The following is a 25,578-nucleotide window of genomic DNA, read 5'->3' as shown; positions in this document are numbered from 1 at the left end:
TAGATAGATAGATAGATTTCATCTGACCGGTCCATATAGACCACAGAGTATGGATGTTTAAAGTACAGCATACCAGACAAAACTAAACTTATTCCTATTTATTAGCAATTTTACTTTTAATTAAGATAAAAGTGGCTGCAGTGCTAGGTGCAAGGTTAAAACACCGGCCCATGGGCCAACCAGAAGAATGGGACTGATATTTTGCCAAATAAATTTCAGATAAAATTTACTGTCGTGAAGAGGCAAATATCTGTCCATTTGATCATCTACATCTGAAGACGATCATAACTTTCCCTCCTCTCCTTTTTTGCGTGATCGCGTTATGAGACAAATTTAAAAACGTAGAATCCATTGAAGCTTGAATAGAGTTAGATTAGGAAGGTTAGAATAAATTTTTTATGCTCATACCAGTATTGCACGCAGCCGAAGCAAGTTCCCGCAAACAGTTTCAAGTATTTTCGTTTTATACTGGCGATTGCAGATGTCCAAACCATTTATTATATCTTGGATTCCATGTGACCGTTCGTAACAGCTGTTTCCCGAAAGGGATGGTCACGTCAATTTGAAACATACTTATTAGGTTAACAGTCAGCTTTCAGGCATCCAGATTTAGAGGGCGCACTGTTGCAGCACTCAGCAGCATGTATGACAGTGCTAATGGAAGCTAATAGCCTGCTGATTTCCCAGGCACTTAGGGGATTTCTGCGTGTGAATTCCGATTCTTCGTTAGCAGTGACATCCCAAAACTGTGTGCTTGCCTCAGTGAACCTTTCACCTCTTTCACATTAGGAAATGACAGTTCCAAAGCTGTCCACAACTTCGAGAACTTACAGATATTTTACCCCATATTTTGTCACTGTTTTAGGATGCTTTACTTGGATAAACAAGAATCAAGAATAAAAAGTAAGTTGATCGTAGTTAATTCTGATGTTAACCTCTCTTGATCGTATGGCGGCTGGATTTCCTGTCAAAATCAACTGTATAGTGCTGCAGGAGGATACATCATTCGCGGACGAAATGGACCCACATAAATCAACTGTCCGTGAAACCATCTTTTAATAAGCCAATGAGACGGGGTTATCTCGTCCTTCACCAAGAAAGTGCGCTTTGTAAGATGACAGAATATGACTTCGAAATCCATGGCATCCAATGACCCTTTAACGACACCAGGTTTGGAACTTTGCAAAAACTGATAGACCCAGCTAAGTGATATTTTAGATTCATCCTGAAGTTAACTTACAACTCACAGTGGCTCATTGGTCTAACTGAGATATGTCGGTGGAATTCAGAGTTCAAATGCTAAGTGGCTAACATTGCCTGCTTCTGATTCAACTGTCCCGGGTTGAACCCTTGCATAGAAACCCTTAAATTGGCTACATCTTGGAAAATACGTACACATCTTTCCTTATCAACAAATGAAGTAGAAAGATATCTTTGTGACGTGTCATTTATCCACCTTCTCACAGCAATCCACTAGGCTCATACGACATGTTAGTTTATCCAGTTTTCTCCTTAGGCACAGATGTTGCCACTGTTTATAGTTACTTGGACTATTGCATCAAAAGTCCAGGGGGGGGGGGGGGCAACCATTTTTAAACACTGAAGATTACAAGGCATTCGCGTGAAATAATACCCACGCATGTCTGTCCAGGTTAGTGAGCCCTGTCCGATGTATTGTGTCACACACAACGGACACGTTTCCTTAACATAATAGTCCCTCTGTATTTAGTGACTCCACTCCTGAAAACCACTGGCCTCTACCGTTCAGCCAGTTAGAACAACGATCTTTCCAGCATTCATCATCACATTGTGCTGATGTCCTGAAAGACCGTATTCCCGATAAAATACTTCTACTGATTATCTTGTTCTTGTCAGCTTCTCATATAATTGAAAGTATTCTGAACACACGCGGGCTTCATTCATCTTTTTAGCTTACATAAACCTTGAGCAATACATGCGAAATTTGACTCGATCTATTGGTACAAAAGCCATCTTCTATTGCGACATCCTTGGCCAACCTATTCCACAATTCTACTGGTACAAAAACGGACAGCAATTGTCCGAGAATGCTAATCGAATCCGAATCGAAACTGGCCTTTGGGGAAGTTCGTAAGTTTTCTACCCAAGTTTCTGTGCGTACACACACATGCATTTCCATTAACACATCGGTTTACCTTGTTTGCTTCGATTCGGTTCAGTGAACTGAAAATCGCAGGATAATTACGACGTCGTCAGTTAACTAGGATTGTTGAAACGTGTGCCATGAGTGTGCTGTTTGAATCGCTTTTTTGTTTTTTACATGGGCAAAATTGCCCTGGGTTAGATACGTCGGGTTCACATGCACACCTACTCGAGCTAGTGGAGATGAACAAGTTTGCTTTTCAGATTCCAAGCTGGTTCGGTGGAGGGAGAAATCCAGTGGGATGTTGAAGTTGCAGTTCCCACCGAAGCGCACAACAGTCAAATAAATCAGTTTGTTATGTTTGGTCAGTTTTCCCTGGGCTAGCCTTGCGAGACTTTCGTTGGCTGACTGCCACTTTACGTGAAATATATAGTTGTGTGTTTGTGGTGAGTCTGGGCTGCCACGTACTTGCCCGGTGACGGCTGTGATTTGTGCGAACGACTAAGTTTGTGAAAGGAAGTCCGCTAAACTGCATCGATTTACGTGACCACAGTTATTAGCGAATTTAACAGTTCCCTTCATCTTGACAAAAACAAACAAAGACCTTGGACATTGTATGGTTAAAGGGAGACTGATCTTAATCAGCCGGCTGATTAGCTGGAAAAACAGCCTACTCGTTGTCAGTTTGGTTCCTAGTTTCAACATGGTGTCGGTCCTTGCGTGCCAGCTGTTGGTAAGCGTCATAAATACGTCACGAATAATAAGTGTGTAAACTAAGAAAGATGTAGAGAGTTAGATATAGCTACTTTCATGTGAGACTATTCGTACATCGTATGCAGTTTTCCATCTTCAACTGTCTGTTGTTTAAGGTATATAACATATAAACTGAGTTTCATAGAAGCCTTACCACAAGCACTTGAGTTTATATTGACAAATCTAATTGATGTTGAAGCAGGACAAATGAGGACTGGTGAAATGGGACAGGTTATGGCCTTCAAATGATTCCCAATAGGACTCTCATCCAGGCCACACCTGTTTTTTTCTTCGCTGGTAAACTTTCAAACCTCGTTGGTGCAGGAAGGTAATCAATCCTGACCGACTAATCTCCGATAGCTTAGACGCTATCCTGTCCAGAATGTATTGTTGTGACAGCTTATCCATCATAACACTGACACACATCAAATAAATTAGCAAGACAAACGCTCGTAACATTTCGTCGGACACTGCCGGCGTCGTGTTGCAGAAGTAACAAAAAAGCAACAACAACACTGTCTTCCGTCGTTCTAGTTTATTTATTTCACGTATTCGGGGAAGTTCAAAGCTTGAATGCCCGAATGAATCAACTGGAATTTTCCAGGCTTGCATGGGGTAGCTGACTTATCTAGGCCAATTCATTATCTGGTAGAGTGCCGTGTTTTTTTTGGTTCGATTCACTGATTGACTCTGGTTATATAAATCCACTAATCAATTGTCGAATTCAGCTTGGAGTTTCTAAGTAATTATTTACTGTCAATATCAAAGCAAACCAAAAAGAATGCTTTTGTGTTATTGCCCTTGTTGAGCACATTCACCTTATGCTTTGAATAGCTCTATTTCGTTGGCGCAGGTCCAAAACACACTAGGCACCTAGAAATTAGTTGCCGGCTCCTACCCTGATAACCTATACACATGCTGTTTCAGAAATGAGGAAGTAAACTCTCCACCACGTACTGACAACATCATCTGGATTGATGATGAAACATCTGCATTACAGCGTCCAAGCTCAAGGAACAGACCAACAATCAAGCAGAAAACCCGAGCTGCCTAGAGTCCACAAAATCCTTAGATTTTTTAGATTCAATCTGCAGTTAGGTTGCCTAAAGCTAACCGACATTAAAACGAAGGAGAGGGAATAATATCAAAGCGATTACCAGTATTTAGTTCCTCTCCCGTCTCTAAGACCCATTTATACTAGTCGATAGATACAGGGTACGGGTTTGGCTATCCCCTCAAACCCAACCGCTTTTAACGCACAACACTATCATCAAGCATTCGTTTCACTCAGCGTTTTTATTAACTCTCTGGTGATAATCTTATCGAAGCTGAATTAGTTTTGTCGCACATGTTCCGAATTCCAATTCTCGCGTTCAAAACCAGACAGCATTGTTGGATTCTGACTTTTCACCTCTTTATTTGGACGCAGACTAGGTACAAGACCAGATAGCTGTGTCTGGGTTTGAGCACTTACTCCTGGTCACTCTTTTTTGTTTCTAAAAAACGTTTCTTTGTGCGATGTTCAGCCTCCTTACCATATCTCAAGGTTTTAACGCGCCACGCGTTAGTAGCAATGTCGCATTCGACATATACGTAGCTCCTAATCAAAGAAAGTAGTCGATCCAAGAACATTATTCATATTACTGCGCTAAGAATAACAACATCTGTAATTATTTGTGTTAATGTTGCGATGTGACTGCACAAACAAGTATGAGATCGTAACACGCTACTCATACGGTTGCTGAAAACTCTTGGACAGCCCACAACCGGTTTTGCCCTTTTCGGGGATCATCATGTGGGCGCAGTCCCCGAATTTGCATCAATCCTATGTTCTGCTTAAACCCAAATTGCACAAAACTAGTGAAATACACTCGTTTGCAAACCAATTCAGTTTTACGTGAGATGCACCCGTAATCCAGCTTAATCTCTCGTTTATGGTGCTTTTAATTAACTGAATGTGCTGCATCATGCCGCCACATGCTTCAGATGGTACGATATTCGAGATATCGCAATACATCGTCGAGACGTAATGTACTATTCATGATTCTGTCGAAGAGTTGTCAGTAGAAGTAGGGGTGATCTATTTCGTCTCCATGTGTGTGTTTGCATGTACATGTAATAGACCGGTTGCAACTCATTTTCGTATCTGGGGTCACTCTGGGTAAACAGGTCTCAACTGAAAAAGGCTAAGCTGTTTATAGTTCACTTGTGTGACGACTTACAAGACTGGTAACTCGAATGTGCCTCTCCCTCTCTGAAGCTGAGTAACACCTGCTTTAGAATTCGCAAACTAGGTTTGCATGCTGAATATCACACAAAGTACGGTCTGTCTAGTTTTATCACCCAATATAGTTTTATATCTTCTGTTAGTCTATCGGCCTTTACGTAAATACCATTTAAATTTATCTGTGGCATTTTAGCTAGCCTGGTTTGAGTTATTTCAAGGTGAAACTTTTTCTGAGGGTACTACAAAATACTGTGGCACCAAGGTTGTCGACGTCGGCCCTTATTGGTGCACTTCGTACTCTGGCGTGCAAAACGGTCGCATACGATGGTAGTGGCTTACATTACATGCAATATATCGTACTACCATGCCGTAGGCATCACGTAAAACGCGAACAACGTATAATACCCTGTATATTATGAGCCCCCCAAGTACCTCACAAGAGTTTATTTCGATTGTGTAAAAGCTGAGTCCACACTACACGGACGTTTTTTCGAAACTGGTACATAAATGGTCTGTAAAAACATCTATGCCAAGGAGAGGACAAAATACCCTGAAGCCGAATTTTTCATCACATTTTTATTTTTTTAGTTCTCTGTAAACGCTAGCATTATCGTCAGCTGCCGATACATTGTTTACTCTCTAAAATTCTTGGGAGCTGATTATCAACAATTCAAAATGTAGCGAAATAAGGCGGTCTCCCACTTGGTTTCTTGCCATGTTTCATGCCTCTTTGAGCAGACAAGTTTGGTTGCAGAGCTTACTCCTCATGCTTACCGACTTCTCCCATCTTAGACTACGCGTGGAACAGATAAAAAAATCTGACGAAGGGACCTATATTTGTGTGGCCACCAATCCATCGGGAACGGTGAACGCTACTGCATACCTCCGAGTTACGGAAAAGAGTAAGTCTATCGTTGTGTGAACCACGAGGTCATTAGCTTTCAGGGGATCGTGACGAAATTTGTTGCTAATTTGCGATTGAATACAGATATACCGGTGCCCACAAAAACTCTGTCGATTATACAAACAGGAAGCAACGTTCTACCCTGGGTTTCGGGTAGCAGATGGTCTCCAACATAAATCAACACATCTAACACATGACTTGAAAACGTAGAATCAACCCAAGATTCTATACAGGGTGAAAGACAGATGCCGCAAGCGGGTTTCTTGAGTGCGTGATTACTCACTGTTCGTTGCTACCAAAAAGTTATGATCTTTAATTGTTTCACGGAGAGGTTTAGATTTTCTAGTCGATCTAAGGACAACGAATTCCGAAGAAGAATACGACAGTTATGACAAATGCCTCAACCAAAAATTCAAGAACTACTAAAAGGTGATTCTGTATTGCAACTAAGTTTCCTTATTTCCGGCTTCGTTGAGGATGCCTTTCCTCATATGTACAGGAGCTCATACACCTTTCATGACCGCTATCAAAACACCAGAAAGGAAGGTTTCTTATCAGCCCAAGTGAGCAGTCTTTCATTTCAGCCGGCAACGCTCACCAACCACATTGGAAATCGATATCCCAAAAGCGGTACAAAAGGCATTGTATCTTATCTGGACTAACAAATATTATTGTATTAATAATAATACGTATGTTATTAAACTCTTGCAACCATATCACGATATGGCGACACGATTGATGGCATTTGCGAAATCATTGATATTAGACCGGATTGGTTCTTTTCAAATGTTGTGAGTGGTGACAGCTCTGTAGACCTGCATCATATAACGCTACCCGTATCAGCTGTTTCCCATAGAGCATACAATATTTTCTTTATTTATTCAACAGTGAAATCAGTTAAGAATCCGAAACCCGGGTTGGTAGATGAAGCCTTGGCGTAAGTCAATTTATATGAGCACTCCTTGTTCTACAGATATCATACTACACCATGCTGCATTTTAGTCATAATTTTAGACTTGAGTTTCCATTTTCTATCCGAAAAAACTTTCGATTTTCCAAACTCCACCATCCTTGTTTTTTTAGTGACTCAACGTAGATCAGTTAGTTGATTAAATGAGTCTTAATTAAATCCAGCGGAGACGTACGCCCTCTGGATCAATTAGCATACACTAAGTTTGGTAGAGTGTGAACATGCTTGTTAAAAATAATCGACAGCTAGCATCCCATGAATCTCCCGAACGCGGAGAACTAGTGTTTAAATCCTAAACCGTTCAGTTATGAGACTCTTCAGCAATGTGATCAGCTTGCAAATGAACAGGATTTAAAACCACTCGTCATTCCACGGATGATCGATGGACAGCACCGTGTGGTCACCAGTAGCGAGTTAATGAAGCTACAGGGTAGCCGCTTGTCATCGGATGGTTTAGTCTAGCCGGCGGCTCGCGGGGTGGTGAGATGCGAGCTGATGACGCTTCCCAACGAGAATGAGACACATTCGGTGTGTTTCTCGACTTTTCCGCAATCTCTGAATTTGCTTACGAAACAAAAGCTGAGTTGAAAACTTTCCAATATCCTTGTGCAGTCAGTACTCCTACTTTTGGTGCTTTGCCTCTAATCAGAAGGCTAGAGATTTAACCAGATGATTTCCGGGGAACGTTTGTTTCCAGTGTGGGGAAACTGGGCTGTTTCCTTGATACCTGCAGGAAATTCTGACCTCATAAACTGGGAACCCCACCTTAGGCCCTATCGACAGTCTACCAAAGTATGTCGGAGCTAAACTTTAAATATACCGCCCAGAAACGTTCATCTGGAAGTAACTTAGCTTGTACTTAGCTCTTCTTTGACTAGGCGCCTGTCGAAGATTCCTTTCATGTAAGTCATTTCGCGGACATTTCTAAGCTTTGTAGTGCTTGATGATATAGTTTAGCCGCTCAACAAGCATGACATTGAGTAAGCCATCTGTAAAAGTAGCACAACATGCTGGATATGACATTGAGTAAGCCATCGGTAAAAGTAGCACGACATTTCATGCTGGATTCAGAAAATTCTACCAGGTCGGTGACTCTCTCCTTATCTTGTGTTGGCATCAATTTTATTTACCAACACTCCTCTACGAATCACCTATTCTTGCATAGAATTTAGTGATTGAGTAGAAAATTTTCTTTGGCTATCTAGGACTAACTGAACAATATGTAGGGGTTCACTAGATTACCGATTATCTCCAAATTCCTACGATGTACCGAAATAGAGGAACTATCGTATTCACATGTATCGTATGACAGTTCAGCATTCTCATCAAGTAAAACCGGATTCCCACAATTTGAGTCACTTATCCAAGTAACTGGTAAGTTCAGAAAAATTACTGTTGTCATGATCATCAAAATCTAATAACTTTTGCATGGTTGAAATCATTCTTTCACATATGAACTATTCGTAACCACAGCAACCGTACAAGCATTTAGTTCCTGTATGCATTTTGTTACAGAGAGCCCTCCCCGGAAACAGACGGATTTTGTCAGGAATTCCACAGTAACGTTTGCGGAAAATACCTCATGGGCCATCGTGTTTATGTTACCCGAGAATATCAACAAGCGCTCATCGAAACAGAGATTTCAAAATGTGAGTATGTGCATTATTTATTTATTTCGATGCGCAGTAACGTTACGCATTTTCCAAGCGGAATCCAGCGCTACTGAGTAGTGACCATGTGCAGATACTGTAGGTTGAATTTGCACTACTCATACCTTAGTCAGACAGGGTACTTCAGTTTTGCATCGGAGTTCCGAGGCCCCATGAACATAACAGCTGTTGTGATCAACGGACAACTGTGGATTAGAAATACGCACGGATCGTAACACATCCCCTCACTGATAGCCTCTCTGACGAGGCTCTGTGACTACTGACACCAACTGCAAAAACAGGGTAGTTGCTGTCCAAATCCTAGCGAACGAGAAAAATGTCATTGAGAAAAAATGCCATTGGAATTTGTAACGCAGGTTAATTGCGGCTACCGCTATTGGATTACTGGACTTCGCGTTCCAATATACAAGCACGTAGTTATTGGCTGAATGGATATTTCGCTTCAGTTGGAGAATGTTGTATGATTCGTTGCTACCAACGTTCGTGGGAGGCCCAAGTTATGGTACAGAGAAGAAGAACTATATCCTTAACTAATGGACAAATGGGATAAGCTTTTTCTGTGCACTGACCAAATAATACATCAAATTTCAGGGGCATTTCTGTCAGGATGCGTCAGGTAGCTATCTAACCTAAAAATGACCTGGAGCCTATACCACTGAACTCAAAAACATGCACTTCGGAATCGATTTGCTGGTTGCTACTGCTTCTGTAGGTTCTAAGGACCCGGTACGGATGTGGTTTGTTTATGAAAATATGCTCCTTTCGGTGGCTGTTGTGAAAGGCAGGCACACGAAGACTAAACTGGAGGACAGGGATAACATTTTTGTCCCTTCTTAAGCCAACGGTTACTGTTTTGTACTAGCAGTTTGTTGTTTGTCCACTGTTATGTGCCCTTTTTGTGATTGGAAGGAGCACAAAGTGCCATGTATAGTTTCATAGTACTGCTTGGCTGCAGTGGTACTGACATAGTTCTGATACCTCGGGATTTATCCGCCACCCACATTCGAAAACGAATGCCTTCCTCAACCCAGGAGCTCAGTCCCGAAAAGCCAGTTTATCAGACCCAAGTGGTTTTAACTCTGACGTCCACCATTTTCAGGTCACACACCACGAAACCTGTGTCACGCACACCTCGGGATGGTGGTGAAAATGTGGGGCTAATCATCGAACGATCAGTCGGTCTGCGTAAATTTTCCACATGTGGACAAACATCCCCATCCACCCTGTTCAACAAGGGGTGATTAGGTGGCCCACTAAGCTGACCCAGATGCATGATCGCTTTGTCTGTGGACAGGACAAGGCAAAAGGGTGGGTGAAAACTGAGACCGGAAACGCGGTGGGTGGTGGATAGTCATTTAGTCCGTTTACGTTGGTCCAATGGTTGTCTCGTGTGTGACCGTGCTTTGCAGATGAGTCACACCCATGGGCACGGGCTAACAACGAAACCAGAGCGACCGGAATCTCGTGTGCGCGCCAGCAAGCCGCGCGGTGCGTCAACAACTGACTACCTGTAATTGACGTAGAATATGATCTCTCAGAATTGCGGCGATCAACGGTTTCTGCTTTTGTCCGCATATTAATGCGATGTGAGGGCCACGGGAGTGGGACAATAGCAATCACCTGAACAATCACGTCCTGGTTTAGAGCTGCACCGCACACGCATAATGAAAAAAATGACCCGGTTGTGTCATTATTGGTCAGCTTAGGTTAAGTAAAATGAGTAAAATATCGTTAGATTAGCCCTTCTGTGCCTTTCTTTAATCTATAGAATCAGTACACTATCAGTATTGTTGTCGAAACATGGTGTGAAATATCAGGACACCCCAAATTAGGCGATGAAAGCCCACTCTGTTAGCTCCCACATGAAAACAAACGTGCGTCTGAGTTTGAGAAACGAAAAGGAAATGTTTAAGTCTACTCAAGAGGATTTAATATCCTCAAGGTCAAAGAGGATTTTCCGGGCTCTCAAATGCAAAAGTCTGTTGTTGCCTCCAATGTTAACTCTAACGTAAAGAAGGGGATACGATTTTACCCATTAGGAGACGTTTGTTTATTGTTGGTCTCATCAGGAATTTCCGAAGGTGAAAATTAACATCTCCGAAATTCTTAGGAGCAAGATATTTCTAAGATGTGAACCTGTGGAATCCCGTATGTTCAAGTAAAACTTTGGATGATAAGGTTGAGTGGGTCGGATCATTAACCCCCTGGCATCATAGTCAGGAAATCAGAGTTCTGATGCCGCCCCCATTATAGTGCTCCACTTAAAGCTGATTGGTTACATAGGGCAACTTTCATTCCCGCAAATAAAAACTTCCGTGCACAAAAATGCTAAAAGACTCATTGAAGAATCCTCGGAAACTTTTCATTTTAATTTGGTTTCCTGTGATTTAATAGGTGTATGCAAGTGATTCTAGGAAAGTTCGTAACAATAACAATCGTTGTAATTAAAGTACTGGACTTTCTGAAACGTCTGCTACTTTCCACATATAGCGGTCCTGGCTAGAATAATTTCTATATTAAGTTAGTCAACTTCCGCAGCATATTGGAGAAGCAGAATTGTGTGGTACCTGCTTAACCGCCAGTACTTGCCTGTTCATCTTTCACAAGATGCGTGATGAAACTTCTGAGTAAACCTACATCATTGGACGATTTGCACTAAAGTTTAAGTGTAAATGGTAATGTATCACTCACTCACTCATTAATTCACTCTAAAGACTTTAGGCTATTGACGAGGCTTATTTTCATTTTGTATGTCATTTTATTTTAATTTTTTATTTTACCATTTCATTTTATAATTTGTTGTTATGGTGATTTCTTATTGGATCACTGTTCCTTTTTCTGCAGTTTTGAAACTGGCTGCCGCTCAGCCACTTCATCACATTCGCGAGGACTGTCTACGTGCTCTGATGGAGATCACATGCTACTACAACTTTCCTGTATGTCTTCCTATCTTGGATAAGAATACTGGCAAGGGTATTGCTGATGACACACATCACACGGGACAGAATCCTTTTACGTCTTATCAACCGCTAGCGCTCTGTCGACAAGACTGTTACTCTACGATGCAACATGAGTGTAGCTCAACCTATAAATATCTCGAACGAAGCCTACTACATGATGGTAAGATCCACATTGATTTGCTATTTGTTGAACTATTGCACTACGAATATATACTCATGTCTTATCATGTCTTACGCGTACCAATTTTAAGGAGGATGCTGAAAGTTAGAAAGTCCATCCTGTAAGGTGTGGCCTGAAATTTAACGCGTATTCTCCTGGAGTGTTTCCGTGATCTAATCGGTACAGATATTATCACCCACTTAAATGTAGTTTGCAATTCGCGACGCCTTATCTCATATTTCTATTAAATATTCAGTAGAATCATTGTCTTCGTCTCCTTCAGTACCGAGTATGATAATGGACTGTGATCGTCTACCCATCTACGACCCAGATCGACCCAATACATGTCGCTCGATCAGTCGGCCCGTCCCCGATGCAATTGAAGGTAAAAAAATCGTACAACTATTCTTGTTCCACTTGTTTACAGTAGTGTATCGTAACAACCAAATGGGCAGTAAGAAACACTCATATAATATCTATGTTATCTGCATTTGTCAATCAGTCCAACGATTATGAATCTTCAGAATTATTCTCCTTAGTCATTTTTAGTATTTAGGACGAAAATTCAAGAAATCTGCTGCCTAACGAAAAACGAGACAGTGGCATAAATATGAACGCTGCAAGCACACATAGTGGGATGCAACCTAGAGCACAGAAGACTGGAAGAAATATTATTTAATTGTTATTTAACGGGATACCCAATAACCCAATGATCACAAGAACAAGCTGGACTAATCCTCATCCTTGAGGTTTAGTTTCGAGAATTTTCCATCTTACTACATTATCGGAACCATCCACCAACAATTAGCCATTTACTCTCAGTTTATACGGTGGAGTACCGGCAAAATTTCATGAGGTTAGTGTATACTTAGACAAAAAAGTGAAGAAATTTTCTTAACTGGCTCTCTGGTAGCATACTAGAGTAAATTTTTTACACTTTCATCAAATTTAGTCGTTTGGCCGAAGACGCATTCATTTCTATACGCTGTTTTTTATTATTCCAGGGTCCCAAGTGGTGAGCGTGGCTGATACCCTCGAAGGGATGGAAAATCCACTTTTCTCCCAACAACGAGATGATTTTGGCGATGAACCTGCACAGATAAAAAAGAAATTAAATCTATCACTGAAATCAGCATCCACCGGTCCTGACTTGGTCCCACTGTTCATTTCTGTTGGTGTTATGTTTTTGGTCGGATTTTCTCTACTGGCTTTCTGTTTCCTGTGTCGCAAGAATTGGGACCACTCAATTCGACTGCAGGCTGATGGTTCAAGTTTGTTCAGTCGTTCGAGGAACAGTTCAGGCTTCGGGAGACTTAATGGAGTCCCATGTGGGCGAGGCTCCCACGGGCACCAACTTCGTGGACAAGGGGTAGGTGCACCGAAGGAATTGAATAATTCTACAAAGAAAAGAAAAATTCCAGGAATGGGAGCGCACCTCAAGTGTTCAAAGAAAGCCACCCTTCTTGTTTGCCCGGACGACACGTACACCGTCGCATATAGTCCGAGAAACAATACACTTTTCACTCAGTCGGATTCTTCAACTAATCTGGCAAACGGCTGCACTGCAGTTTCCAACGCACAGAACAGTCTGTCATCTGGTCCCAATAGTCAATTGGCCCTGGTAAATGAACTGCCAAATGTGAACAGCCGTGGCACGATTGTAACCCCACAACAAGCCCATCTTCAAAACGGTGCGATAGCCACCTATCATCAGTATCAAGCCCCGAATTTCGCCCCACCCCCACCTCTACCTCCGCCCAATTCTCCAGCTCCGCCACCGCCAGACTCGAGGCTAATGTGTGTGACGAGCGCGACAATGTTGCCAAACTCTACCATATTTATGACGACTCCGCATAGCCTGAGCGTGAACAGCAGTCACGCTGGTGTTAGTCATCTCCTTCCAGTCTTCGGTCACACTTCTGCGGACGCATTAGACTGCGGACTGACACCGAACACCCAAGGTCCGTTCGAGGTCAACCCAAGCACGGAGAGCCCAACGGCATACACAACACTGCGTGATTCAAATTCCACCGGATGCCAAATAGTCCGACTCCCAGCCTCCCCAAACATGCAAAATGGCCATAATACCAATGGGGAGAGGCTCACATATGACGGTACCAATGGAGAACGACAAAATGGACCAGTGGAATTCCCGATCTCTCAGTTAAGGTGATTATTTTTGTAGGGGATCTTTGAGCTGCTCTCATTATTTCCGCGCGGTATAGAGGATGCAATTTTAACTAATAGAGTACCGACTTCCAGATAATTAGCATGGGCGCAAGTTTGTTTAAGCACTAAACTAAGGCGAGAAAATACCGGACGAAAGTTCATGGTTCGAACCCAGGCATGGGTTTCCGGTTCCCTCAGTCTAAGTTTGATTAGACTGACAGTAGCCCAACCCCGTGTCTGCTTCGTTTAGAAAGGCGACTACGTTCCGAAAGGGTGTCAGAAGTGATCTGTCACTGTTATCATTATTATTACCATCAGTAGTTACAGATTCTATCGTCAAATGAATTTAAGCCATCTCTCCCAACCTGTCTATGCATTCTCACTTCATTTGCAGATTTGGTAAGCAATTTGGCCAAGGCGTTTTCGGACCGGTATATAAAGCAGAACTCTTGCCCCACAATGCCTACGAGAATGGTGTATCTGTGTCGGTGATTGTGAAAACCTTGTCAGCTGGCTGTCCGGCGTCGTTACAGGCAGACTTTCAAAGAGAAGCCGAGTTGATTTCCGAACTCGACCATCCTAACATCCTTAGCTTGTATGGTGTGAGTCGCCAGCACCCACCGTGGTGTATGATCTTCGAAGTCAGCCAGTATATGGACCTTTGCGAACTGATGGCTATCCGTCGTGCTGCATCCGGTATGACTGGTGCCGAAGGAACGCATTCATTCAGCTCACCGTTAACAGACGCAGAGAAGTTGCATGTTTTGTCTCAGGTTGCCTCGGGTATGGATTACCTGTCTAGTCATCGCTTTGTTCACCGGGATTTGGCCGCCAGAAATGTCCTCATTCTAAATGATCAGCTATACTGTAAAATTACAGATCTAGGTCTGGCCCGAGACTGTTACGCTGGGGATTACTACCGCCTACATCCACAGAGCTTGATGTTGCCAATCCGCTGGATGCCCCTGGATTCTATCATATATGGCAAGTTCACTGTGGAGTCGGACATTTGGGCATACGGAGTATTGAACTGGGAGGTATGGTCTGGTGGAATGCGCCCGTATTCAAACTACTCCGATTTAGAAGTTTTAGATTTAATCCAGACGAAACAACTGTTATCCTGCCCAAATAATTGTCATCCGCCCGTTTACTCGCTAATGGCAAGCTGCTGGCATGAAAAACCTGAACAACGGCCAAGTTTTAAGGACTGTTTCCAACAGCTCTCCTATTGGCAGTGCAACTTTATCTTTGGTAATACACTTCAATTCCCCTCCTCATACTCAGTCCCAAATAACTCAGCTGTCCCTCTAGCCAGATTAAACATGAACCCCAATAACGATTTGGCTTCCACCCACATCCTTGAACATGGCCACACGGAAACCCATTTCTTTGCAAACGGACCAATCTCCGGATATTTGTCACACGAAAATCCTGTACTGTTCACCAACCACGACCCGGTTTGGTTCGATCAAGAGCAAAGGACAAGCTTTGGTGCAGACGAGCACTGTAACTCCGAATCCCAGTCGGCTAACCACAAAGTATATCAACCACAATTCAGTCCCGATGGATGTAGTTCCGCTGAGAATGGAGGACAAGCAACGCAGTTTCAGTTACATCGGACAATGCCGAGCCCTCTACTCCCTACTAGCCGCATACATTTACAACGCAATATGGACACAATCGATACGCCCGGTTTGGGAATGCGCCTCCTTCCCAATACAACCACAATGTATATTCCGGCAGCAGATTCTGTTTTATGAGCTAGTATTAAATAAGTAAAGGAGTTGTCTGATTCAACTACACTTGTTCACAATTTGTCTCCGCTGATGATCGGTCTGGTACAGCCGGAATCCCTCGCAGGGATAGACCAATCATTTCTGTATTTTTCAGATTACTGTGATAGACAAACTTTTTTCGATGTTGCATGCGTTTCAACAAAATTTCCCTTCTACCCTTCGTTTTAATTACCTCTCAAATGAAATACCTGGTTGCTTCTTTCCATATTTCCATTTTCATCATTTTCAACTCAAAGCGTTTTGATATGTATAAATATTTATGAGAGCCGTATTATTTAAAATGGTGCTGATTTCCTCTGAGGCTTTAGAAATAACGTCTTCGAAGAATTGGGATTGTGAACAATGCTTCTTTTGCAACGGAACAGCAGTTTGGTTGGTCTACATTAGTTGGTGACAAGGATGGAACAGATGTTAGGTTTCTGGCTTACGGTATCATCGTACGTGCCAAAGTGTCCACCAAGTGCCCTCTTACATCTTCAGAATCTCAGTTTTCCTATTTCCGTTGTTGGTGATGCAATCTTCGAGTTGGTTTTACAAGGTCGCGGTTTATTTTGTAATGCCGAGAAAAATGCAGCCAGCAAAAACCGAGGGCATCTAGGTGAACTGATTAGACGGTGTTCTGAAAAATACACCTTACCTGTCAAGCCACCTAAAAACGGGGAGTTGGACTGGTACTTGTTTGTTCGTTTCACTCACTGTGACCTTGTTGTAAACGTCACACGGCAACCAAATATCACCGTTTATGATGCATGCTAATGTCACTGTTTTCCGGCCGTTCCTTCAAACCCGGACTATCCTGCACTTCCTCACTTTACTACCAGACTTAACTTTCACATTAAATATAATGATGCAGTAGCACACATTCTACATTGCAACCCGGAATATAGACACATGTGCTAATGAACAGGTCTGTTTTGCTTGATCATTTGTCTAGTTGTACGAACTCAGATATTTAACTGATGCACCTCAGGCCCCTCAACGAAGATTGAAAGTAAAAATTGTCGGGGTTTCCTCTGCGTAAACCACACATAGCCCGCACGTTGTCTGAGTGGTTTGTGTGTACACCTTCCACAGATTTTCCATCAAACTTTCTCCTCCTTTGGTGGAACGGAATGCCATTGCAGAACGAAACGATCAGGAAGGACAGAACGATCCGGCTGGGTATGGTCGACTGAAACACATGACGAACCTACTTTTGCATGCTTGAAGTACTGTACCGAAATGGTCCAGTGTGCCACACGTTAGCCGAACGTCGAATTCCCTGGTGAACAAAAAGCTCATCTTCACACGAAAAACAGTGTTGGAACGGTCTGTTTGGAATTCCTGGTGAAGAGTGTATGTTTAATACAGCTTACCACCAGCTGTGCAGTGTTGTGCATGTCATTTTCTGTTTTAATTAAAGTGTTCTAGGTGTCTAGGCTTTCTGAAAAACTCACTACTGACACGATTCACCTGTGGGGAATTCAGGGTAGTAGTAGCATTGCCAGAAGAAAATCAATTTTTGCAATCGTTTAAATTTCCTGGACACTGATGGGAGTACAAAGAGAGTAAGTAAATGTATTAAACAGCGATTATGAGATATTCAAGGAAAATCAAAAACATCATGAAAATACTCGTGCTTCCTTCGGGTGGCATGGCAGCTAGGCACCGGAAGGGTGCTACAGCTGAACGCTTTATAGACTCATCCTTTCTGACTGATATTCCATTTCAGACTGGGAATAAATCAATAACGCATCGGTCAAATTTTCGGATTCCTATAGATCTTACGCAACGCATCTCCGTTTTAAGTGAGTTCTGCGCAATAGGCAAGTAGTGACCTTGAATATATAATCAAGAATCATTTAGAACATTGCCTAAACAGGTTTGTATAATCGCACCAATGTGCCCATTTTTGAGTAATTCTGTTATTAACACCCCGCTCTTTTGAAATCTGATACTAACTGTTGCAACTGAATTCAATGCAGTCTTTTCGAATAGTGTAACTTTGCACGTTATGGCTCTTTATTCCGGATGTCCGGATGGCTTCATCTGGTGAGGCGCCTGGAAAAAAGTTTGGAACACTCGCAAATGATTTAGCCTGCTAGAAATACATGATATTCACCTAAGCGGTCAATGCGACTCACTGTAGACGGTGGCTTTTTATCGCTGTGCCGGTGTGTTTTTGGTCTTGCCTTAGCAGTGATGCCGGCCTGCAGTTGACTCATTGCAGATAATTGAGTTTAGTTGGTAGGCCTTCCTATGTCGGGTATACGAAAGATCTACCTCAACACTAGGGTTTTCGGGCCATACTGTTTACCGGCAGCAACAGCTCGTCATATACGATTCATGGATGCTTATTATGAGTGCTGCGGGCCAATGGATCACCAGTTATGTACATTAGGGAGCTCATTTGTTGAGCGGAGCGCCTATTGAGTTTTTTAGATGCATGGCATATTATTTGGCTAGGTTGCTATTTTTATGTAAACCAAAAAGAAAGATATCTAAACGAGTTTACTGCATTAGGTGATGCCGACGTTACGTGAATCGGAGGAACAATGTAGCTGGTGCAACATTACTTGATCCAGGTAGTCTTTACAGTGTGAATAATGCATGATGGTGGTGGTATGCGTTAGAAAAGTAACTGAAAGGGTTATTTGTGGTGGATGTAGATCCGTTGAATTTGTCTCTGATACACTTGCCGCGAACAAATGAATCTGGCTGTCTACAAGATTAGGTGAACCGTAAATGTGCATTCACCAAAAATTTCCTTTCTGAACCACTCATCGATTTTTAGCTCCCATTTTTCGGGGAATGAGGGCGCAAACAGGCGGTGTGCCGTGTCAATCCTAACACCATTGAATCGAACCACCGCAGGCACGTAAAACATAGCAGCAGTCGGCAGTATTCGGTTTCTGAGTGCCTCACAAAATGGATGCCGATTGTTCATCCTTCTTTCAAGGCATGTTACACCAAAACAAAGTTGTTTGGAAACACTGGTAGTAGTAGCTGTTGTTGTTTGCAGTACAGCACACTAAATTCGTGTAGCGCTAGGCAATATAATTCATTTCGACCTGTAGACAAATGGATCCTTCCGGAACACAACACAGCTGTGTGAAGGACATGAGAGATATGGCCGCTACATTCATTTAAACACAGGGGAATTGCAGTGGTTGTGATCGATGAGTGAAGAGCAGGACTGGGAACACTAGAAATATTATTCGTTCCAATGTACGGACTGGTTGAACAGACTACCGGTAACGTAGCCACACTGGTTCATTCATGGAGCTGAGAGACTCACAAGAACTATCCCATTATTGGGGTTATTATTCTTTCCGCAGCACATTTTATTAAGTGAAACAGTGTGCGCTTTGTCGAAACAACAGTGATTTGAAGTTCCGCGTTCGTTCGTTTATACAATTTTATGAATGTACACTGAAACCATTTGAGTATGGACAGTAATGCGGACGAAGGGAGAATAAACCTTCTGTTCCGTGGATTAATGATCCAACGATGTTTGAAAATCCAAGCAATGGCCCGAGATAAAGAGCGGCATCCGTTATTCATGCACTGGGGCCAGTTTACTCCCACCGAGCTGACCATTATTAAATAAGAAGTGCAGGATAAAAATGGGACGGAAACTACCGGTTAATTCATACGTTTGCCTGAACATTTGGTCCTAGTGAACAGCTGACCGGAAAACAAAGGAAAATTTGATTTGCACCTCACATTCAATTGTTAAATAGTGGCAGAATCTTGCAAATGATCTCTTTCAGCAGTCAAACAAATAGATCATAAAACAGGGATTTCGCGCAAATGAAAGTAACACTGTCCCTCCGATTGGCTTGCACGAATATAATTCACAACCACCGGGTCAGGTTGTAACTTGCTCCCTACTGACGTACACGTTATCCCACAGTTTTGTATTCCAGGCTGTGCGTATTTTAAATAGCTGGAGACCGGTAAGTTCAAATGTGATGAAGTAGGTATTTTTCTACGTTCTTTTGACATGTTTTGAAAACAGTTTTTGAGGCTTTGATAAAGTGACGCACCGATTTTTGGGAAAGCTTTGACAATAAGTGTTGACACTGTACTGATAATAGCCGATCCACGTTTTCACGGTTGCAAGCAGATTAGTTTGGCGCCATTTGCTTCCATGGTAGTGAGGGCGATTAATTATCCAAACGCCCATTCCAAAACAATTGTTTCGTTTGGCAAAAACATCTTTTGGTGGAAGCCACTGAATAATTGTGCCATGTAAATAGCTGAGGGTTAAAGGTGGCATTCACAGCATCGAAGCTTTTAGTTCCTGCTGCTTGAAAATCATCAAACAAAGCCAGGAAGAGCTAGGTCAGAGCAAGAGGCGCCAGTACTTTAGCAATGAATAAACCAGTCTTGTTTTCAGTCGACAACAACGGAAATTCAGGCAAAAGCTAGATCGCCAAACAGCATTCTTCAAACGTGTGAAAAAAGAGCTTCGCAAACAATGAAACTTAGAGGATGGCGCCAATTCACGAACTAATTTTTTCCACATTTTCTGTAGCGTAAAAAGTTCCCCCATAAGCCACATACGATCAGAAATCCAGCAAACGCCATCCATTTTCCAAGTTAATTCACATACGGCGAGGGCAAACAGAAGATCTGATATTGAATTACTACTTCGAAGCACTGCAGATGAACATGCAGGATAGGACTGTCACTCAACACACTTTCAACCTGACGATAGTTTTTTTATAGAGTATATCTGAACAGTCTGAAAATTGCCTAAATCTATTATGAGTTTGCCTGACTTTACTTTGGACAAAGCCAACGAATAACAGTTTTCTCAATTACAGTACATTCTGTGAGAGAACCAATATGTCCATACGACAGTATTTTTTGAAAGGTCAGTTTTAGGTGAAAAGAAATTTTCAAAGACCTGGGTGAAAACGTGGCAGTTAGGAAAATGTTCATCGAGATGATATTATGGCAGTCACGTATAATCTTTCTGATGCAGATGATCGACTGTAACCACTGAACATATGGTATTTCACTGGTCGCTCGGACAAGTGAATGACGATGTGAACAGTTCCACTAAGGTGGTCGATGACCGATGGGTAAGGCAGTTCCTGGTAAGTTTGATGCAATGCATCATTCTAATTATTCTTTTGATCGGAAAGCGTCCTCTTCCGTTGGTGCATTTGTCACTACATGTGAATGAACGAACAAGGTTTGATTCCGAAAAGCCTGTCTGTTAAAGTGCCGCTTTAAGACTGAAATCCCCAGAATGAAAAAAGTAGGTGCGTTCTACAGTCTTAGTATATACGACGCATTGCAGATGTTGATTTTTAGCGTAAGAATGCTTCAAGAATGGCCATTTAGCGGCAACCTCAACAGTATCGCTCGTTTTCTAGTGTTGTAGTACTCTCCGAAATCTCAGTCATGGATCTACTTTACTTTAGGCAACATGCTCCAAGGAAGATCAGTAGTCGCAACAGATTGCTCTTATTTATTTCGTTGAGTACATTCCAGGAAACACTACTAAGATTTAATTCTCTATATGGTCTTTTCATGCATGTACGACAAGCTTGACCAAAGACAATTTAAACAGCCGTCAAAAGTAGAATCTGCTTTCATGAAAGAAACTACACACAAGGTTGCTGAAAACTCTTCGAAGAGTTTTAGCAACCTTGTGAGTAATAGTTGTAGAATATCATAAACGAGAGATTCAGTTGAGTCCCTCGTGAAAACCAAATTGATTTGCAAGTGAGTGTATTTCTAGGATCCGCTTCGTTGGTTTCCGAACGCACCTTACTGAAGCTTTCCAAGATTCCAAGAAGTCCGTCTGTCAAAGTGCTGGTTTAATATTGCGATTCCCAGAATGGAAAAGTCGGTGCATTTTTCGGTCTCGGTACACATGATGCATTGCAGATGTTTATTTTTAACGTAACGATGGTTCCAGAATCGCCTTTTAGAGGCAATCTCAACAGTATCGCTCGCTTTTCAGTGTTGTACTACTCTCCAAAAGTTTCAGTCATGAACCTGTTTTACTTTAGACAACATGCTCTCAGGAAGATCAGTAGTCGCAATAAATTGCTCTTATTTACATCGTCAAGTGCATTTTTGAGAAAACACCCTTCCATAAAACACCAACAAGATTTAATTCTCTATATGGTCTTTTCATGCATGTACGACAAGCTTGACCACAAACGATTTAAGCAGCCGTTAAACGTCGAATCCGCTTTGTTGGTTTCCGAACGTAGCTTACTGAAGCTTTTCAAGCACCGAACTGAATATGGGGCGTTCCGCTCTCTGTCGTTCTTAAAGAATTCTCTCCACTAAATGCCGTCAAAAAATTAGTGCGATCCGGTGGCTGAGGAATCTCCGAAGTTCGACAGAATTTTTGCACGCATAGATAATCACGGTGTATTTTGTATACTTGAGTGTTTCAGTATGTTTCCACAAAGAATATATTATGCTTGTGAGTGCATAATCAAACAGCGCACTTACTTCTTTCAAGATACGGAATGTCCTTCTGACAACACTATCTGAAGGGCCTATTGGAAGGGGATGGCTTTAGTTTAGGCCCTCAATACCGTTTCATCAATAAGCCCTTTGAGCCAAACGACTTCCCACGCGATGGATCACTTTCGGTCGGTCATTCGAAAAATTCTCCGGTAAGGGTAAAAAGAATAACTTAGAAAGGCTTACTTCCACAAGGGAACATTTCCATTCGAGCCTTTTAGAAGATCTCTCTACGGCGCACAATTGTAGTGAGCTTGCCTTCCCGATGGGGACCATGCAAAGACAGTTATTTTAACGTGTTTTCTTCTAAGAAGGGACGTGATCACTAAAGGCTATAAGCTTCAAATTAAGAATGATCTCTACAGAGAAGCGATTACCTTTTAAGTAGGGTAGAGAGAGAGATCCAAAGATGCAGGATATCAGTCACACAGTAGTTGTTCACTCTGTATGAGACTAGATAAACGCCTGAGTTTCGTTGAAAGATGATTCCACTGTACAGTGAAATTCGGATTGTTCTTTTAGTAGAAATGTGAGCTCACCCAGCTTAACAAACGCAGAGACTGGTAAGACGGGTTGTTTACTGCGAAGTTGATTTCCCCTGGAAAAATTTATTGTAAAGTCTAGTGTACATTCGTGAACAAAGCAATGGATCGGAGCACGTTGATTGTATATAAGGTTATGAGCTGAGGTCAAACAACAGTAAATTACATAGAGCTGAACTGAGAGCTACGAGATCTCTCATTCCAGTGCTTGCCATTCAAATGTGTTCTCACCCGGGTAATTCTTTCTAGGTACTATTTAACTGAACCTCCACAGCTACGTGGATGGCAGCCTCGCACATCAGTTTAGTTACTTCCAACACAGCCTGTAATAGCAAAGATATCTCATCAGTGGGGATATTCACTACAACCAAGAACGACTTCAAAAATATTCGTGCCCACAATGCCCTGTGTAATGCTTCAGATTATTTGTTTTCAGACATCTTTCGAAAGTATTGTTTCGACTCAATTTGGGATAAACATTTTCATTACTGTTTCACGCCGTAAGCTACGCAAACACTTATATCTATCTATCTATCTATCTATCTATCTATCTATCTATCTATCTATCTATCTATCTATCTATCTATCTATCTATCTATCTATCTATCTATCTATCTATCTATCTATCTATCTATCTATCTATCTATCTATCTATCTATCTATCTATCTATCTATCTATCTATCTATCTATCTATCTATCTATCTATCTATCTATCTATCTATCTATCTATCTATCTATCTATCTATCTATCTATCTATCTATCTATCTATCTATCTATCTATCTATCTATCTATCTATCTATCTATCTATCTATCTATCTATCTATCTATCTATCTATCTATCTATCTATCTATCTATCTATCTATCTATCTATCTATCTATCTATCTATCTATCTATCTATCTATCTATCTATCTATCTATCTATCTATCTATCTATCTATCTATCTATCTATCTATCTATCTATCTATCTATCTATCTATCTATCTATCTATCTATCTATCTATCTATCTATCTATCTATCTATCTATCTATCTATCTATCTATCTATCTATCTATCTATCTATCTATCTATCTATCTATCTATCTATCTATCTATCTATCTATCTATCTATCTATCTATCTATCTATCTATCTATCTATCTATCTATCTATCTATCTATCTATCTATCTATCTATCTATCTATCTATCTATCTATCTATCTATCTATCTATCTATCTATCTATCTATCTATCTATCTATCTATCTATCTATCTATCTATCTATCTATCTATCTATCTATCTATCTATCTATCTATCTATCTATCTAAATTAAATCTACACGAAGTCATTTCTATAATCAAAAGGATACTTTGGTTCCCAAAGTGTTTGCCGCAGGATCCATATATGCGACCCAGATGAAAACACTGCTTCGAAATATACGCTCTGAAACCCTTCCATTGCTAATAACAACCAATGAAGAATGTGCATTTCAGTTGCACCACCGGAAGCCGACAGCAATAGTTCCCTGTACTAACATTTCGGCGGTGAATAACGAAAACAGGCTTTAAATTCTACTGAGTGTTTGGCTTGTCGGTCGTTTTGTAGTACCCTGTAATAAGTCGTGGTAGGTTTTAATCCTTTCCGCAAAGCGGTGAGTTTTTTGGCACTGTTGGCTGAGGAGCTATTGCATGGGAAGACAAGCTTTAGCATATATCATTTGAACCAGGAGATAAAGGCGTTCTTCGTGTAATTAGGTAGGGGAAGCGAGTTAAACCCAGGAGGTCTTTGAGCGCGACGCGATACTGATCAGATCCACGGCCGATGGGAAAGGACCGCAGTAGGTTTCCCTAGCTGTGTGTGTCTAGGACCGATATTCACTGATCACTCAGCGATTATTATTGGTAGCACATTTAAATTTAGCTGTGTTGGTTCCGCAGAATTTCACCATTTCTTGGACTATGTACCCATGTGTGAATAAACTGATTTTGGGGATGGACTGAAATGTTTTGGCAATCCTGAGTGCGTTCTGTGAGTTTGTTTTTACCTACCACGGAGTGGTCACAATTCTATAGACTACCGAGTTCCAATTCATATCCTGCCAGTGCTTCACTAGAACTTCCATTGTATAGGTGGTGAAATCATTCACTTGAGGTAAATGCCATTACAAGGCGAGTAAAAAGTTATAACATCACTCTATAACTCTGGTTTTAGTGACACCTGTACAATAGCTCACAATTAATGTTGATCACGACGGAAGAGGATGTTTGGTCGGTAGGTAGATCATGTAGGTAGATCATGTCCAAATTTTATGCGCCTTTGTGAGTCCAACTTACGGCTGTTCCATAGAATGCACGTTCTGTTACTAAAAGAGCAGACGTTGGTTGGATATAACATTAAGGAATCTGGTTGAAGGAATTCAGATAAGTCATATAGACCCGACTTGTTTCAGCGGAAAAAAAGAAGGACAATCTGGCGAGATTGAAAATGAGAGAATTTGTTTAATAAAGCTGCAAGAATTCCTTTTGCAATCAGCCGTTGATGGCATCTCAGTTTTGAACAGCAGTCTGGCCTCCTGAATTTATACAGACCAAACCGCTTCGATAGTGAAGATACAACAAAATGGACATACAGACGACGAAGGAATCCCCGGGAAATGCTTCAAAACTAAAAAAAATAGACAAAGTCTTAGTAGTACTGGTTAAATATGCTGTACTAGCAACTCAGCCTAACAACGTCAGCTGGGTATAGCTAGATTTAGCAACACATTCCTGCTTGTAGCCAAAAGGTGCGGGATCATTCAGCTGGGGAAAATGGACCATCCAAAGCAACTTTTCATATATAT

General features: G+C 41.6%; 1 protein-coding gene across 1 annotated transcript in view; it reads left to right on the top strand.

Moving 5' to 3' along the window:
• Positions 1-16,017, top strand: part of T265_03081 (hypothetical protein) — a gene marked incomplete at both ends in the record, with an annotated part of 18,519 nt that extends 2,502 nt beyond the window's left edge. The window contains 9 exons of the mRNA XM_009167486.1: positions 866-903; positions 1,932-2,109; positions 4,635-4,772; positions 5,895-6,004; positions 8,492-8,629; positions 11,491-11,766; positions 12,050-12,151; positions 12,771-13,935; positions 14,330-16,017. Coding sequence (XP_009165750.1) covers positions 866-903; positions 1,932-2,109; positions 4,635-4,772; positions 5,895-6,004; positions 8,492-8,629; positions 11,491-11,766; positions 12,050-12,151; positions 12,771-13,935; positions 14,330-15,695 — 3,511 coding nt within the window. The remainder of the gene's footprint in view (positions 1-865; positions 904-1,931; positions 2,110-4,634; positions 4,773-5,894; positions 6,005-8,491; positions 8,630-11,490; positions 11,767-12,049; positions 12,152-12,770; positions 13,936-14,329) is intronic.
• Between the last annotated feature and the right edge of the window lie 9,561 nt (positions 16,018-25,578).

This window comes from Opisthorchis viverrini, assembly GCF_000715545.1.
Source record: "Opisthorchis viverrini unplaced genomic scaffold opera_v5_42, whole genome shotgun sequence".
Classification (NCBI taxonomy): domain Eukaryota; kingdom Metazoa; phylum Platyhelminthes; class Trematoda; order Opisthorchiida; family Opisthorchiidae; genus Opisthorchis; species Opisthorchis viverrini.
This window is presented reverse-complemented; position numbering and strand designations above follow the sequence as displayed.